The sequence below is a fragment of the Humulus lupulus genome, chromosome 2, assembly GCF_963169125.1.
Source record: "Humulus lupulus chromosome 2, drHumLupu1.1, whole genome shotgun sequence".
Classification (NCBI taxonomy): Eukaryota; Viridiplantae; Streptophyta; class Magnoliopsida; order Rosales; family Cannabaceae; genus Humulus; species Humulus lupulus.
In genome coordinates, this window is record NC_084794.1 from 19785106 (window position 1) to 19804793 (window position 19688).

The following is a 19688-nucleotide window of genomic DNA, read 5'->3' on the forward strand; positions in this document are numbered from 1 at the left end:
ATTGTACGATTGCATGGAATCCCCAAGACGATAGTATCAGATAGAGGATCAGTGTTTACGTCAAGATTTTGGAGAAGCTTACAGCAAGCCATGGGTACTAAGTTAAGTCTTAGTACAGCTTTCCATCCTCAGACAGATGGGCAGTCCGAGCGTACGATTCAGATTTTAGAGGATATGCTACGCGCATGTGTACTTGATTTCGGAGGATCATGGAACAAGTACTTACCGCTGATCGAGTTCTCGTACAACAACAGCTACCAGTCGACGATCGAGATGGCACCTTATGAGTTGCTATATGGAAGAAGGTGCCGATCACCGTTGCACTGGGACGAGGTAGGAGAAAGGCAGCTTCTAGGGCCCGAAGCTGTTAGGCAAGCTCAAGAAGCAGTAACGCTTATTAGACAGCGTATGCTTGCTGCTCAAAGCCGTCAGAAGAGCTATGCGGATACCAAGCGACGCGATGTAGAGTTCCAAGCTGGAGATCAAGTCTTCCTGAAGATATCTCCTATGAAGGGTGTCAAGCGGTTCGGGAAGAAAGGCAAGCTCAGTCCCCGATTCATAGGTCCTTTTGAGATATTGGACAAAGTAGGACCAGTTGCATATAGACTAGCCCTACCGCCAGCACTAGACGATAGTCACAATGTCTTCCACATCTCGATGCTACGCAAGTATGTGTCAGACCCATCTCACGTCCTCAAGTACGATACCATAGCGCTCCAGAAAGATTTAAGTTACGAGGAACGACCGGTTAGCATCCTAAATAGAGGGATGAAGCAGTTGCGGTCCAAGAGCTTTCCTATAGTCAAAGTCCTATGGAGCAATAGTTTTGAATGCGAGGCAACGTGGGAGTTGGAAGAGGACATGCAAGGCCGGTATCCGGAGTTATTTGGTAAGTAAATTTCGAGGACGAAATTCTTTTTAGTAGGGGAGAATTGTAGAGTCCAAGAACTTTACTTAGCTAATTGTTTAGTAGTGTTATAGTATGTTTAGTGTTATCTTTGTTACTATGGATTTTTGGTTCAGACCGGGAATTATTTGGACACTCATAGTAGTACTTATAGATTTTCTAAGTTTAATCTATAGTTTAAGAATATTAAGTATAACCTAAGGTTTGATTAATGTGACTGATATTAATGATTATATTTATTATATTATAAGGTTTAGACATCAACCAATAGGATTTTAAGCACATGTTATGAATGGTGATTAAGGATTAAAGATTTTTGAGGATTTAATTTAATAAGGAGTAAAGTTTGAATGTTATAGGGTCAGTCAGCAGCTTTGAATACGTTGAGGGCTTAGTCAAGGCTGTTTACTCCATTCAAACTTAGCTAAAAATGTGTAATTTCGTGTTTAATTATTCAGCGTGTGCCGATATATCGCAGCTATAAGGGGCGATATATCGCAGCACGTAAATACGGAAAACACGAAACGATGCACGGTCGCCTCGGGCATACTGGCCCAGGCGATATATCGCCTCCTCCAGTATGTTTTCAAACGTTTTTGAATTCATTTCCTTTCAGCCATTCAAACTCCTTCAACAGTCCAGCATCTTTTGAACGAGTCTTCAGCCTCTGCTGAACGATTATTCAAATGATTTTCACCTAAAAAGCCATTATTTTTATTCAAGTAAAATCAAGATACTTTCATTCCCAAACTCTATAAATAGGACCTAGTACCCAGCCATTATTCACCTTTTGCTCTAAGTTCAGAAGCTGCTAGTGTTAAGTGAGTGTGAGAGTGTAAACACCTGGTTTGGGAAAACTATAAGCTTAAACATCATAAGCTTATCAAACACTTTGGGAAGTGAGTTCTATAGTATTTCGGTGGAGGTGTAGATTGGTCTTTCAAGTCTTTGAGGTAACCAAAACTCTAGTTCCTTCCTGTATTATGTTATTTTCTTTCTCATAGTCTTCTACTCAATCTCTAACCTTAATCTTCATTTTGGTTAGGGAATCTAAGTTCTTGAGCACATAAGTTCGGTAAGCGTGTTTCTCAAATGGTTTAGTCTTTCCATCTCTTTCATTTCATCTCCTTTCTTTAGACTCACTCTTTCTTATGGTTTTAGGAGTGTTCCAAAAAGTCTCAACTCAGTCCATTATATCCCGGTAACTTTGGTAAGGAAAATAGGCTAGAATCAATATGTTATGTGCTTATGTTATCTATGCGTTTTATGTTATTAATGTGTTATGATATGTATGTATGTTTGTAGGCTTGGGCATATGACCCATATGACTAACAAGACCCCAAATGGATTATGGGCATATGACCTACTTAGCTAGTAGGACCCCACTAACTCCATGGGCATATGCTTGTTTAGTCTATGGGACCCCAAGTAATAATGGCCATTATAATAAGTGTATGTTATATGTATTATGTTAAGTCTTTATGTTTTCCTATGTAATTATGTATATGACTATGTGTTAGATTTTCCTTGCTGGGCATTAGGCTCATTCATTTTTGTTTTATGTGCAGGAAAATAAGCTTTAGAGGCGGAAAGGTTCGTGACGCTTAGAGGATGTGTATCGATGATGAATGGAGTCAAGGGGCCGAGCGTTATTCGATTCGAGGATGTAGTTTCGGTTTTATGTCTTTTTACATGTATTTTCCGCACTAATTATGTAATGTCTTATTATTTTAAATTATGTTTTTGTTTTAAAGACAATGGGATCCCATATCCGTTTTGGTATTTACTTTGTAAGTAACTCTTATTTTTATAAGTTACTTAATAAAATTATGGTATTTTCGCAAAATGTAAGTTCTTTTAAGGATTTTATGTATAGTTTCGTTAATGGTCCAAATAGTCTAGATTAGTGGGTTATTACATGAACTATACCAGAAAACCAGCTGTTCTTGAAGGATACACTGACGCAAGCTGGAAATCTGACATCCAAGACTCGAAAGGTACTAGTGGATATGTGTTCACTCTAGGTGGCGCAGCTGTTTCATGGAAATCCTCGAAACACATTGTAATCACTAGATCCACGATGGAATATGAGTTTGCAGACCTGTGCCTGCAATATGCATATATTGTGATAACCAAACAACAATTGGCCAAGCACAAAATGTTTTGTATAACGGTAAGTCTAGAAACATACGTCGACGACATAATACTGTTAGACAACTGATCTCAACTAGAGTTATCTCAATTGATTATGTGAAGTCAAAAGATAACATTGCGGATTCGCTAACCAAATGGATAAACAGAGATCAAGTTGAAAAGACATCAGAAGGAATGGGACTGAAGCCCAAAGGAAATTAAGGTCGATATAAAGGAAACCCAACCTAGTTGACTGGAGATCCCAAGATCTAGGTTCAATGGGAAAACCTAGTTATGAGACCGAGTAGGATCATTGTGGGGGATTACCCCTACCCATTCCAATGGCGAAACAGTGATGCCCATTGTAAAAGAGGTTAAGCTCAAGCTTTTAATGACCCTTACGCATCAGAAGTCTGAGCAGAGAAATGCGGGATTGCTCTTAGATAAGAGGTCACTTTTGTGAGAGAGAAGCGGGGCCGCTTCGAAGGAGAATTATGGGGGCTCAATTCGCTAAAACCTCTCACAGAACCAGGTAGATGTTCACGGCCAAAATGAGCATAACCATGAGAACCGAAACTATGCCGGAAAGATATATGTGTGAGATATATCATCGTTTGCACAAATGACAGAACAATTCAAAGATATCATGTCTACTGATCAATTAGTAAAGTAAATATATTCTCACAAGGGAAGGTTCAAAGGCTAACACCCACCTACCCTACGCAGGTATCAATCAGAGAACTCTATCACCTTGTTGCGTCAAGTCGTGTCGAGTCATTGTTTTTTAATGTTGATCAATTTCATTCATGTGGGGGATTGTTGGAAAAAATTGAGTGAATGAGAAATTGATGCCTAAAATGGTAATGATTTAGCAAATCACTTTGATTAAAGATGATATTATCTGAATATTGTGTGATTTATTTTGGTAAAATCACTTTGGTAAAAATTGAGATATCAGAATATTGTGTGATTAATTATGATTGACTGTGAGAAAATCATTTTGGGTAACAACTGATATTACCATAATAAATGTGATAAATTCTGATTAATTATCAGAAAATCACTTTGGGTGACTGCTGATATTACCAGAATAAGTGTGCTTAATTCTTATTGATTTTCAGAAATTAAGATTCGAGATTTGTTGGATATTTGAGCATTAATGTACTTGATTCACACGCATTTTCAACTCTCCATGAAGCCTATAAAATGAGGTTTCTCTTCTCATTCTAGGACACACAGATACAAAGTATCACACACTTAGTCTCTTTCTCTTTTCAGCCTCTGTAGTATTTTCTGGTAATAGAGGGAAGATTTGTTTCGAGTTCGCCTAAGCAGGCGCAGTGGTGCTTTCGAGTTCTGCTTTATAGATGTTGTATCCTGGGAAGTGGTTGCTCACGAATCCTCTAGCACCGTTCAAGTAAAAGAGGCAAATGTGCTTTAAGGAAAGCTTTTTTTGCGTGCCTCGACTTTGGTTTAGTCCTAGTATTGTATTTTTGTATTTACATTCTTCAATTAAATATATTAATATATATATTTCGTTCTTCTCCACCATATTATTTCTAACATAATATGCATGACACAACATTATATATATTTGAGCGTAGAAAATACATGTGTGCCTATCATTATTCTTATGGTTACATTGGAAGCTAATTAATGGCGTAGTATTAATCTTCTCAACATCAAGAACTTAGCAATATGTTTGAAATATTTTGCTGAAGCAAACTCAATCGAAGACAACGAGCTTCAAGCGTGACAAAAACAACGATGGAGCCTTAAGATTTCATATTCTTGCTGACGAAGATGAAAGGATTTCGATGGTGGCTGTTATAGGTTGCCAAAAGTTGCTCGATCGATGATATATCTGCCATTAAAGACCAAGAAAGGTTGGCGATGAGAGGCTCACAATGGTGATTGAGATGTTGTCCAAGATTTCTTGATTGCGATCCAGCCGTTGAAGGTAAAGAGTAGTTCTCTGTGGAGAGTAAGGGTCCTTCTCCTTCCCTCAAATTAAGTATAAAATAATATCTCTCATTTTATTTCTTTCTTTTTGATATTACAATGTTTTGTGCAAATTTTCCAATACTATATTCTCAGTCTAAGATATACGAGCTTCTTTTAAAATGTGCTGTATAAATAATTTTGATTTGTTTTATATATAAATAAATTTTTCTTGTTACATTTTAATTTACACGTAGAAACATAATAGTTTTGGAAGAATTTTTCAAGACCTTGCCAATCAATTAGTTGATTGAAACTTGGAATTTGGATGAAAAACAAAGAACGAGTGATTATTAGGTATATAAGTGCCAAAAAAAAAAGTTGGGACTAAAAAAGAGACTGTTGTTATTTGACACTTTAAATGCTTAACACCACAAGAAGTGTCATTATTTAATTATTTAGCGATACTATATATTAAATATTAAATTAAATTGTGTGGGAGCTGATATTAAATTTTACCTATACCAAATATGACATATCTTCGTGCTGTTGGCCCTTGGCAATTTTTTTTTAAAAAAAAGCTATCTTATATATAATACAAATGAAGACATATGAACTCTTTTCCCTAACATAAAAAGAATTAATAATGAACATGGTCAACTCATCTGAACACTAGAATTAAAGAATTCCTCAAAGCACATGAAAGAAAGAATCAACCAAAGATAAAGACAAAAAAAATACAAATAAAAAGAATATTAACCAATTATATATATATAAAAAAAAAGTGTTGTTTATAATAACTTCAACAAGGAATCTGTTCGGTGAACCATGTTATGACTTTGAAAGGAAGCTTCATCAAAGACACGGCCAGATTAGCCACTCCAACGCAACATATGCAACATGGGCACAAGCAACTCAATATAGTCCTGTCCATTTCAATTCAAATATATACAATTATAATCATGTAATATATAGTATTTGCTCACCTATCCTAACTACATAGTTTCACCAAATATATATACAAATTAACTATTACTACGAACTATAATGCTTCTAGATCATTATGGGATGTGTTTGATCTCCCTAACTCCTCCTTGTTCATAAAATGAGAAATATAATCCATAAATATATATATATATATAGATCATATTTATGATCATCCGGGTTTTAATAAAGAAAGGAAAGTAATTTGAATGAGAATCAAGATAATCCAAAGGGTATCTCCTAATGAATGTATATAAAATGGAAATAAAAAAGACTATAAAGAGTAGCAAAAATTGAATTGAATAAAGAGGTTGAGAGAACATACCCAAGAATCCAGATTACTGCACCCAAAGCTGATAAAACCAGAGCCACCAAAGCAAATGGCAGTCCAATTAAAAAACCCAAAGGTCTGCAATCTCCCATTGTCTCTTTCTCGGAAAAACTTCTCTCTTCTTTCTCAGGAAAACTCTCTCTCTCTATCTGTATTTTCTTGTGAAATTTTAATTTGGGGTGTCGGGAGAAGTAGTTATAAAGAGGCAGTTGTCGTGTATGGGAATCGTGGATTCAAAAAAGTCGTACCGGGAACGCTGACGCGGATTATGATATATGGAATAACGAAAGTACCCCTGACAATGTACGTACGGTGGGGACATTTTCGACATTTCAGATCTTCTAAGCCTTAAGAAGCTTCGGAGAGTTTTCATAATTTCTATTTGGGATACGAAATAAGAATCGGCGTGTGACGACTTCTTCTTCAACCAGTAACGTGTTTTTTTGGGCATTCTTATTTTGATTTTTTTTCTTTTTCCAATAAATGATTTAATTATAATTTGAAATTAAATATTCATGAATAGTATGGCTTCCTATCAAATTTGAAAATGTCTCTTTCTCTTGTTTCTAAACTTATTATCATTAGCGTAAATTTTTGGTCAAATTACCCTTCTGTTTCTCTTCTAAAAAAAAGAAAAAAAGAAAAAGACACCTTTTTTTTTATTATTTTTAAGGTAAAAAATGGCCATATATGATATGGTATGGTATATGAGAATGAGAAATTCTACCGTAGTTGTTTCAAATATATTCTTTTTTATGCGTATAAAAAAAGTTAATTACACTTATAATAAATTATTTTAAATATAGTTTTTTACATTATAAATAATTCATAATTTTTTAAAAATTTATAAAATATTTTAAATAATTACAAAATATACAATCATACAAAAATATTAAACAAAAAATTATTTACGAGTCAAAAATACACAAAAATCTACTAATAAGGCTCTTTTGAAGAGCCTATAATAGAATCTCCCAATTAGAATAAACATATATAATATAATAGAATCGTGCCATTCAATTCCAATCTAGTATTATATATAATTATTATAAAAAAAATTGGCCCTTATGATTATATATAATACTAGATTAGAATATGTACTATATATCATATATGTCTATTCTATTCTCAATGTCCATCCTATACTACCTCTAAAAATTGACATTTGATATATTTTTTTAATTGAAGAAAATGTATTTAAAAAAATAAATTAATATTCTTCCATTTCTTCTATATTTTTCATTCCATTCTTCGCTCGAATAAACATAATTATCTTATTCATCAAAGTTTTAATTGCTGACGATATTAATTTTCGACCTTCCACCACTATCCTAGGAGTGCACACGAGTCGGGTTTTCGGGTTTTAGGTGCATCAAGTTTGAGTTTTGCAGGTTTCGGGTTGGGAAATGGGATACCGAACCCGCTCTGAATTTTTCGATTTTTTGGGTAATTTTAGGTTTTGAGTTTGGTCAGATCGGGTCGGGTGAGGTCGGGTTTTGAGTGGGATTGGGCTGAAAATGGGTTTTGGGTTGAAAATGAGCATTGGTAAAAAAATTCAAAAATACCAATTTTTTGACACTTTTTTACTTTGTTGTTAGTTTGGTTCAATTGATTTTTTACAAATTGGGTCTTGGTAAATTTTGTTGAAAGGGTAGGGGATTAGGATTTTTTTGTCATCAAATTTGAATTAAAATAAATATAATTTTTTTATTTGACCTAAACCCGTATATATGTATTTTCCAAACCCGAACCCGACCTGAACATACTCGGCTTCGGGTCTATTCCGACCCAACATTAACGAGTATTGTCATAAACTAGATTTTTAGATTGCGAGTCGGGCAGATTATGTAGGTTTTCAAGTTTTGCAGGTCAAATGTTTACCACTACTATCCAACCACTCGCAAAACTCTCAATCTTTCTTGAGAAACCCAAGGCCATAGTAAATAATATAGAATAATTATTATTACAATACCAATTTATCATATAAAAACTTTTTTCTAATTAATAGCTATATAAGCTATTATTTTTAGTTTATTTTCTTTTTAAAAAAATAAAAGTGATTGAAGTTTTTTATTTTTTAAAAAATATTCTACATTTATTAGATTTATTCAAAGGAAGAAAACAAAACAAAAAACCATTACAAAATTTGTGTAAAAAAATAAATAAAAGAAAACATATTCACAAATGAATGGTAATTCCATCCATTTTTTTAAATGAAATGTCAATTTATTTAGTTGGGTGAAAAGTGATTCTATTGTAAAAAGTGAAACCAAACATATAGGAAAGTCATTTCATTCTATTCAAAATGATTCTTGTTTGGACCAAATCTTCTAAGCAATATATATTTTTCTAAAATGAAAATAATCACACCAGATCTTTCCTAAACTCTAATATACCCTGCTACTCATACCCAGTTGACTGAATCAACTTTGGAGTATGTTCTTTAAAAAACTGAACATAAACATATTCAAATGGTAGGTATCTACAAGAAAGTTCTCTCAGTCAGTCTCAATTCTCTCACAATCTTAACAGAGTAATGTATAGTAAAGATTCAAAAAGAATCTCCCTATTCTTTGATAACATAGCTATCTATAATAAAAAATGGAAAGAAAAAAGTTTAGAATGACTTAATATCATTAGTCTACGTATTTTTTTCGAAATTATTTCTCCCACTCAAAACAACCAACTTTTCTTGCTTTGCAAAGGCCAGTGCCTCTTATCAGAGGTCTCTGCCTCCGCCTTTTTCAACTTTTAAAGAAACATGCATTTTGGCTTCACCTTTGAAAATAGTTCACACTAAAATACCATAATAGCAATCATATGATCATTACATTGTTCTAAATATAATAAATCAAATTGCCATAACCATATCTACCACATCACCTTATAAATGATACTTTACACAAATGTAAAATAAAAAAAATTAATTAACATGGGGTCAAACTGCTCTCACAATTCTCTCCAACCAAATATTAACTTAGAGATCTTTATATGAATATATTTTTCTTATTAAAAAATATGTTTAAATGTTAATTTTTTTAAGAGTGGGATATGGTGGAAACAAAGAATTGTTTCGGGACAAATTTTTGTTCGAGGAACACGTAATATGTTAAAAAAAAAGTATCATGAATAATTGAAATGTACTAACAAAAGACTATTCAATTAGAAGTATTATTTAATATTGGTAGGCAATGACCATAAAAAAAAAATATATATATATATAAATATATATTATCCTTACTTGAATTCTACTATACGCAAGCAAATACCCTCACCTCACTATGTATATTATATGTTGAAAGATTTGGAAGCAAATTGAAGTGAGTGCTATATAAGAATGACCCTATGCCCATAAAATATGAAATTAAAGTGAGAAATGGTAAATGAATTACATAATTCTATACCGTGGATATGATTAATGAATTTAAGAGAGGCTTTTCTATTACTTTTTTAAAGAAAATTTTATTTTCAGCAAACATTGTACGTTGATGTCTTGAAAATTAATTCATAGAATTAATTGCCAAATAGATAAAATTGAAACAAAATACATAAAAGCAATTAGATGTTCTAAAATTAATTCATTCAATTGAGATGAGATAAGGTTAGAAGACTGTAGTCTAGTAAACAGAGACATGTGTTTGGGGGTTCAGAGTTGTTACCATGATTCTATTTAATTCTAACACAGTTGGCAAGGCTGTTGTATCATTTCAAGTCTATTTTTGGGGTCATATATATAGGGTACTACTATAGTATAATTTTGATATATAATAAGTTGTAATTCTAATTTTTTTTATATGACTCCGTGTAATGTATTTATATAGGACTTCTCACAAATTTTCAAAAAATTCAGAATAATTTAAAATGTCGAAAACAAGATTCAAACAACTTGTTGTACACGTGCTTGTTTCAACAGTTATATATGTGTGCAATATGTTATTTAAATCATCATTTCGACATACTAAATTATCTGAAATTTACTGAAAATTTGTGAGAGATCTCCAATAACTATATTATACACCGTCATGTAAAAAAAAGTTACAACTTATCCATACACAAAAATACTAAAAATACATATCTATAGTAATTAAAAGAATCACTACCTAACAAATTTCCATATATATATATATATATTTGATGAAAGTCTCCAATTCTTGTTGTCGTTTTCTTTTGTTTTTGTCATTTGTTGTGTTGAGCCTACTATAATTGCAATCTTGTCTAGCTTCTTGGGGTCTTTCACATATTGTTTTGAATAATATAATGTTAAATTAAATAATGTGACAAAATGTGATTTGTCACACCTTGTAACATATTATTGAGAGTCACAAAATTGGGCATATGTGTGTGCCCAAATGTGACATATTTTGGAGTTACAAAACTAGTTACAAATTTGTAACTCCCAAATATTACATAATAATGTGTAAATTATATGTTCCACATTTGAGTTTGGATTTTACAAAGCCATTATGAAATATGGCTGTTTGAGACATGTTTTTAACTCTCATTATGTGTATGGAGGTTACAAAATCACGTGAGAAGAGATTGAGACGTTTTTTGGAAAACTAAAATTTGAAGGCTGTAATTTGCACTGTGGCCGCGACTACTGATTATCCGTGGTTGCGACCTGAAGGATAGAGGCCAGTGGCCGCAGCCAGGGGTGCTGACAACCAATTTCTTTCTTTTTTTTTTCTTCAATTTTTTCCAATTTGAACATTTCTAACATCCCAAGTAACTCTCAAATCTCAATTTTAATTCAATAAACATCCAATTAAACATTGGTAACAACCATGTGGGTTGACAGAATTTGAAATTCAAAGGGTATCTCAAACTCTATAAATAGGAGCATATTGCTCACTTGTTTGACACATCATTTCTATCAACTAGAGAACTTGGTTAGAAATTCACCTAGAGACTTGTTTATTCAAGAAATCTATTTCTATTTGTGAGAGTTCCCTTAGTGCTTGAGATAGGGGGAAATAAGCTTTTGGACATAGATTGTAAACATTGTTCAAGTTGGTGATCCACAACACTCTTCACTTTGGTGGTGTGAGTGATAGAGTGATTTCTTTTCAATTTATTGCTTTTATCTTATTTCTTTTACTTATTTTGTTTCATCTTCTTATTTTCTCTTTATATATTTATTTGTATCTTTTGGCATAGTGTTGTAGTTTTTCATCATTCTCTTCATCTACATCTTTCTATATTTACTTGTATTTTTGCAAAAGAGTTGTAAACTTATTTGATTATCATATTTTCATTTGTACTTCTTGTTTAGAGTTGTAATAGTCTTTCTTATTTCTATTGAGCCAATATATTTATCTCTAACATTAAAAAGTTTATTCCCTTGTTTGTTTCAAAGGAATGTGAGACCATCAAGATCATGAACCAAGACCTAGTGAGGTTGGATAGATTTGATTGATCCAACTTCACTAGGTGGCAATACAAGGTGAAATTCCTCTTGACCACACTCAAGTTAGCCTACATCCTTGAGTCATCCTTGGCACCTCTAGCCAAGCCATCCGACAAAGACACTCCCGAGGTGGTGGAGAAAAGAAGGAAGAGATAAGAGGACAATCATCTTTGCAGGAGTCATATCCGTAATATCCTATCTGATAGACTCTATGACCTCTATACCAATACCAAATCTGCGAAGGAGATTTGGGATGCCTTGGAGAGTAAGTACAAGGCCAAGGAAGAAGGTACAAGAAAGTTATTAATTTCTCAATATTTTGAATTTTCGTTCATTGATGGAAAAAATCTTTTACCTCAAATTCATGAGTTGCAAGTGATTGTGAAAAAGTTGAAAGTTCTCAAGATTGAGCTTTTCGAAGCCTTTCAAGTTGGTGCGATAGTGACAAAATTAGCACCAACTTGGATGAGCTATATAAAAATAATCATCCATAAGAATGAGGATTACACTTTGGAAGAGATTAAAAAACACATTAGAATTGAAGAGGAATCGAGAATTAGAGACAAGGGAGTGAATGAGTCTAAAGATGAGACTTTCAAGGCCAATGCAGTCTCACACAAGCATCTCAAGGGCAACAACAACAAAAAGGGTAGTGTAAACCCTTTAGGTCCAAAGAAAGATCATGGACAATTCAAAGACGTGAGGGGTCATTGTTTTGTTTTGGAAAATTTGGGCACTATGCTAGAGTGTGTAGGTACCGAAAGGACCCACATGAGAATGAGGTAAATTTTATTGAAGAGGAAGAAGATATCCCAGCATGATTACCATGTTTGTGTGCCTTGTTGGGAAATGATTGTTTTCATGTAATGACCTATAATAAAGCTTGTACTCTTGAAAGTTATCAATAAAATTAAAGTATTATTCTATGATAATTCTTTATTTTTCCATGAGATTAATTATTGTGATATGAGACATTTGTGTGAGATATTAACAAAGTTTCAAAATGAACTTGTTAAAATAATAGGTAAGAGTGTAGACCTATTATTTCATAATGTGATTATTTGTTTGAGAAATTCTCACATTACATTTGTGTTTTTTGTGAAATATATAAAAGAAAGAAACTAAGTGAAAGTTACTTTCAAAGAAGTGTGTCTTGCTTTAGCAAGGAAATAAATCAAAATAAACATTGAGGTTTTTGTTTATCTTGTTCTATTGAGAGTTTATCACGTGGCTTAAAGGAATCATGATGAACTTTGGGAATTATAAGTCTAGATTTATCTTGGAGGATAAAAGACTTAATAGAAATAAAGAGATTTCTATTTAAAAATGATATTTTCACTTTATGTGAGAAATGTGGGGATGATGATCCAAATTTTATTAATTTATTTTCATAATGGTTGATTAATTTGGTCATCATATTTAATAGATGACTTGAAATTCCATGCCACTTTGGCTATATGTGTATAGGATAGATAAATCTAGACATGTTTAGTGTCTAAAGTTATTGTTTTTAATATTTTGATTCAAGAAGGAATCAATTTAAAAAATAAAGAAGAATTTTTAGAAGCAAAGAGGTTTCTAGAATTAATATTCAAGAAAATGTGGGGGTGTTGAAGTATAAAATAGTGGGGGTCTTGGATATTGAAGTATAAAATAGTGGGGGTGTTGACTATGGTCAAAATCACTATTTTAATGGTGTAACTACTTTAATCAAACTATAGCTAGCAACAACGTTTGAATAAAATAATGAGAGTGTTTAAGTATGCATACATGAGAAAAGAAATAACCCAAATAGAATCATTTCTACATCTCAAGGGATGAGACTTAGACTCCCTAAAGAGATTCGCGGTTGATGGTAACCTATCTTAATACTAGTAATCAAACTTGTATTAGGTTCAATAGGTAATAACAAGTCAATCAAGTGAATAGTAGTAGGTACCAAATTTTGTCCCATATGAGATATGATTACTATTGTGTTACCAAAATGAGGGCTAAAACCGAAATGTTTTTTAATGGAACTTGGTCTTGAAAAGACAAGTATTTTAGGGTAACAAAATTCTGTAAGAGTTCTACCTATATAGACCTAGGGTGGTGCCGCCCCTCATGAGAATTGAGAGTCATTCTCAATAAAAGTCTATGAATCGAATGTGCACATGTCCATTAACGGTGCAAAAGCGAGACATTGAGGTCTCAAGTGAACGTAGCAAAGGTGTGTGTGTTATCACTAGTTTGTTATCAGGGAATAATGGCTCAATGCTTCGGCAACCAAAATTTCAACAAACTTTGTGATAATTACACTAAGGTAAGATTCAAGTCGAAAGACAATTTATTTTATACACCAATGCAAAAGTTTCTATAAAGAGTGATTATTTAATCAAGTTGGGGAATATTATATTTTAATGTAATGTTTTATTGATTAAATAAGTGTTACAACAAATGATTATTTAATCTAAGTGGGAGAATGCTAAATTATTTAAAAAAATATAATGTTAGATTAAATAATTTGATAAAATGTGATTAGTCACACCTTGTAACATATTATTGAGAGTCACAAAATTGGAAACATGTGTGTGCTCAAATATGACATATTTTGGATTTACAAAATCAATTACAAATTTGTAACTCTCAAATATTACCCAATAATGTATAGATTGTATGTTACACATTTGAGTTTGGATTTCACAAAGCCATCATGAAATATGGTTGTTGGAGACATGTTTTTAATTCTCATTAGGTGTATGGAGGTTACAAAATAATGTGGGAAGAGATTGAGGCATTTTTTGGAAAATTGAAATTTGCACTGTGGCTGCGGCCACTGATTATCCTTGGTCGCGGCCTGGGTGACAGAGGCTAGGGGCTGTTGTAATATCCAACATTTTCATAATACATTTATTTATTATAAATCAAAGTTTTAATACATAAAATGTACAACTTTACAAATTTAAGAAATAGTAATGGAAAAATAGTGTTTAAAATATGATTTTATGTTTTTAATGAGATTAAAGAAAGAGAAACTTGAGTAGTCAAGTATTGGACCCAAATGTCATATAATTTTAATTGGGGATTTTTATAAAATTAAGAAAGTTTGGCTAAAGGGCTTATTTGAAAAGAATTTTAGTATTTTGGGTCCAAGTATAATTTTTAAAAATAAATAAATAAATAAATAAATAAAATAAAAATAAAATAAAAGGCTTCAGCCTTTCATTTTACCCGAGCCCCTCTCTCTCTCTCCTCAGAAACTCTCTCCCTCTCTCTCTCTCTCTCTCTCTCTCTCTCTCTCTCCTCTGCGTATTACTATTGCCGACGACGCAGGAGTACTTTCCGGCCACCATTTTTAGCCACGCGCCGGACCGTTGGATTCAGAGGCCTCCGAACTATCGACCCACGCGGGAATCTAGAGCTCACTCGCCGATTAAACGCCTCAACCACTCGATTTAAGTTCGGCCACCCCGCGACTTCAAAGTTGCGATTCGGCCACCTCGGGCATCCGTTTGCCGATCCGTCACCACCATCGTGTTCCTCGTGTTGTGGGCTTCAAAACCCAATAACTTGTTCCTACATCTACCATAGTTGGGTGGTGGGCCCACCACGAGCCACCGCGATCCACCGTAGATCGACGGTCGAAACTTAGTGTTCGAGGTTCCGAAGTACGTTTTGAGTCTCAGAAAATCATCGTTTGACTTATTGTGGAACCCGATCATTTTGGTATAATTTCTTTAACCTATATATTGTGATTTAATTGTGATTGATTAGAGTAATTGTTATTATGTGTATTTATAGTATATAATTATATATTATTGATATGTGGAATATTTTCTGTAATTTACTGGCTGTCTGGGATTATATATATTTTTTATACAGGTTTTGATTTTGGAATTGTCCACTTTATAGCCGTTGTGCTGTCTAATTTTCTAGAAAATATTAGATATTAAATAAAGTATAAAAATACATATTTAATTGATTTTATATTAATATGGAAATTATTATGATTAAGTAATTTTAATTATTATTGTTATTATTTTGTTAAGTAAATCAAGAATACAGATTCATATATATATATATATATGAAAAGTATGATTTATAGTAAACCTATTATCTAACCATTATTATTGTATATTAATATTTGAATATTAAAATAATATCAAATATTAGTTTCTTACAGTTATTGATATTTGTAAGACCAGTGAAGTTTGGAGAAAGTATATTTATTATATCACTGGAATTGATATTATGACTAATTAATAATAATATAAATATTTATATTTATATTATTATCATTATATTGATTATTACAACTTTATGTTAAAAATATGATTTCTTTTATAAAATGACTATTTGAATATATACATCCATATACGTATTGCTATTGAAGTATTTTGTTATTAATATCGAAATAAGTTTAATTATAGACGATAATTATTATTTTTGTTGGGATTATTATTATTATTATCATAAGGGTACATTATCTTATGAGCAAGGTTTAAAGCATGGTTTTATATGAAGAGTTATTTGCATTACGTTGATAATAATTTATTATTATCATTTATATAGTTTCTGGTATTATTAATATACACTATCAATAGTGTATATTTATGATTTTGATAGAATTTAATAAATGATGTGCCTTGAATAGGATTTGTATGGATTTGATTGATTGACTCTTGGTGAGGAATTTTAAAATAAGCTAAGGACCTAAGGTAAGTAAATCTCACATTTTGTGCTTAAGTGTAAGATGCATGACTACATTGATTGTGTACATCTGATGAGTTAAGTATGGTATGATGATGATGCATATGATAAGTATGTGAAAAATGGTTATATGAACACCATAAGGGTGTTGTGTGATATGTAATTGATGAATTCTGTGATATGTGAAAGATGTCTTACTTGGTTAAGAATGATATGAATTATGTGCAAGTATGTGTTCTTATGTTGATGGATATGTGGATTACTCTATGTTCATGATTTGTTATATGTTATGATATATGAAGCGTTTAAGTTTTTAGGCTGGAAACCTTAGACCTGAGCCATAGCTCTACGTTAAGGTATAACAACGCCACCAACCCAAAGCTTCATGTATTATGACTAAAGATGTTTTGAGTTATATGAGATGTGATACAATGCCTTGATTGAATACCATCAACATGAGTCATGAACACGAACATTGGCATTTCAGCATCAGCATGTATGCATGGCATGTACAGTTATGTGATACATTATTATGTGATATAAGACCATGCATATGAATATGAGAAAAGTTATGAAATGTCTTGAAAAGTCTTATGTAAAGTTAAACATTTTAATGACACAAGGCTTAAGCAAAGTGATAATAAGATGTTTAAAAAGGGTGCCACTGTTTTGATGAAGCAATCAAGTAAGTTCAGTAAAGAAGACGGAAGTCTATAAGACTTATAGTGGCTGCCCACTAGTGTGGGCTAGGTCAGAGTTGACCATTCAGATATGTTTGCCATGTTTCCGTCTTTCTCCTCCATATGTGTAATAAGTATGGCAGCTATGGCAACGATGAAATGAGTGTTATGATGAGCCTAGCTGAGATGATGGCTAGCCGGAGGAGAACCCATGGGATTCTATATGATATGTGTAACAAGCCCTGCAGGCATTGGCTGAATCAAACAGTGTGCACAAGTGATATTGGGCCCATAAAAATGTGAAACTAAAAGAAAGAGCATAAAAGTAAAGTTTGAAAGTGCATGAGCAATAAATGAAATGCATAAGTATATAAGTCAGCATATTAGTATATGTGCACTACAAACTCACGACATTCATGTGTATGTGTATGCATGAGATTTGCTTACTGAGCGTTAGCTCATTATGTTATTTTCCAACATTTTTCCAGGTGTGGCTTTAGCTGTTGAGCAACTTGTGGAGCACGGACTCAGTAGCAATGCAATAATGGTTTTAGAGTTTTCATATGGCTGCCTTAAATTTAAAGTATTCATACGTGTAATAATTTCTTCTAATAAGTTTATATAAAAGTTTTAAATTTTTCTGTATTTCTTCGTATCATTTTATTTAATTCTTTTGGTCAAGTGCCTTACATACTCGTAAACCCTAGAATTACGAGTATGTGGCAGACGTACCCTACCTTAGGGACGTTACAGCTGTGGCCACTGATACTCCTGGCCGCGGCCAGGGGAGCTGATATCCAATTTCTTTTTTCAGTTTTTTCCAATTTGAAATGTTCTAACATCACAAGTGACTCCTAAATCTCTATTTTAATTTCATAAACATCCAATTAAACATTAGTAACAGCCAAGGAGGTTAGTGGAATTTGAAATTCAAAGAGTATATCTCAAACTCTATAAATAGGAGCCTATTGCTCACTTGTTTGACACACCATTTCTACCCACTAGAGCACTTGACTAGAAATTCACCTATAAGCTTGTTTAGTCCATAAGAATATTTCCTTTTTTGAGAATTCCATTGGTGCTTGAGATAGGAGAAATAAGCTTTTGGACAAATGTTGTAAACCTTGTTCAAGTTAGTGATCCACAATACTCTTCACTTTGGTGGTGTGAGTGATAAAGTGATTTCTTTTCTTGTTCTTGCTTTTATCTTATTTCTTTTACTTCTTTTGTTTTATCTTCTTATTTCCTCTTTATATATTTATTTGTATATTTTGGTATAGAGTTGTAGTTTTTCATCATTCTCTACATCTTTCTATATTTACTTTTATTTGTGCAATAGAGTTGTAAACTTATTTTATTATCATATTGTCATTTGTACTTCTTATTTAGAGTTGTAATGGTCTTTCTTATTTCCTTTGAGCCAATATATTTATCTCTAACATTCACTCTCTTCTGTCGTATTGGCCGAGGTTTCATTGTTCTTTTGTCTAGTTTATTCCATTTTATACTCCTAAATTAGCTAAATATAACTTTGGTATTTAAAAAAACAACAACAAAGTGTTGGTGGAAACAAACCATAGATAACCTTGGACCTACTTAAACTTTGTATTAAATCTTAAATTACTCTTTGATCGAATTACATGTAAATGATATTATGCTATTATATTTAAAAAATATTATTTATTCATAGTTTTTTTTTTATTTTATGGTTATTTCTAGTATATTTTAGTAATCATACGATTTATTTTAAAAGTTTTAAAAACATGAGATGATAAATGGTATTTAGCACAAATTTAGAGATATAAAATGGTATAAACCCTTCTTCGTTAATCGTGGGAGAGACGAGAGGTTATTACTCGTAAAACATGGAACACCACATTATGTTGAGAAAAACTTATACAAGATCTTGTTTATTTTTCATGTAAATTTTATATTAAACAAATTAATATAAGACAACCTGGAACATGTTTCTATAATTGAATTCAAACAGAAACAATGATAAGAACACTTATATTACACGCAGTAGAATGTATTAGTCATTCTTTCAATTTCTCTAACCCTTGAATCCTTTCTGTTGCAGAGTATAACCAAGAAACTGAACCAATCTTCAAATGTCTTCACAGCCTTCCAAAGTATCCTTAGAATCACCTAGACTTGAGTGGGCAATTCTCAAAACATGAGATAGATACAAAGAGAAGAAGAAGAGAGGAGAATTTAGAGGCCTAGAAAATGACTTTTGCTATAGAGAATCTAAAAACCTGGAGCATCAAAACTAGATGTTCTGTTCTTCTGTTCATCTGTCAGATCGTCTCACTTACCATTCCTTTCATATGCTCAATTAGGTCATTTATTTAATTGAAAAATCAATAAAATAATAGATAATATCAGTCATTAGGTCGAAATTATCATGGGCTTTAGGCCCGTAAAATTTCTCATTTAATTATAAGTGTGTTTGACTTAAAATCAAGGCCCATATTATTTTCTATTGATTAATTATTTAAATAATTTATCAAATTAATTTTTTATAATTTGAAACTTGATTTAAATTTATTTATTAATTTAGACAATAATTTATCTTAATTAATAAATCTGCCCTAAAATCTATTTTCTTTTCTA

The 19688-nt window shown here is 32.2% G+C and overlaps 1 protein-coding gene and 1 long non-coding RNA gene across 2 annotated transcripts; one reads left to right on the forward strand and one right to left on the reverse strand.

Moving 5' to 3' along the window:
• Positions 1 to 5628: 5628 nt before the first annotated feature.
• Positions 5629 to 6466, reverse strand: LOC133817432 (signaling peptide TAXIMIN 2). The gene is made up of 2 exons (XM_062249947.1): positions 6291 to 6466; positions 5629 to 5907 (listed from the first exon to the last, which is right to left on the reverse strand). Exons 1-2 carry the CDS (start codon positions 6386 to 6388, stop codon positions 5784 to 5786), a joined length of 222 nt encoding a protein of 73 aa, XP_062105931.1. The 5' UTR covers positions 6389 to 6466; the 3' UTR covers positions 5629 to 5783.
• Positions 6467 to 14698: 8232 nt separating this feature from the next.
• Positions 14699 to 17717, forward strand: LOC133815884 (uncharacterized). Its single transcript, XR_009884880.1, has 3 exons — positions 14699 to 15408; positions 16337 to 16400; positions 17561 to 17717. It is a non-coding gene; the product is annotated as an uncharacterized LOC133815884 (long non-coding RNA).
• Positions 17718 to 19688: the final 1971 nt, after the last annotated feature.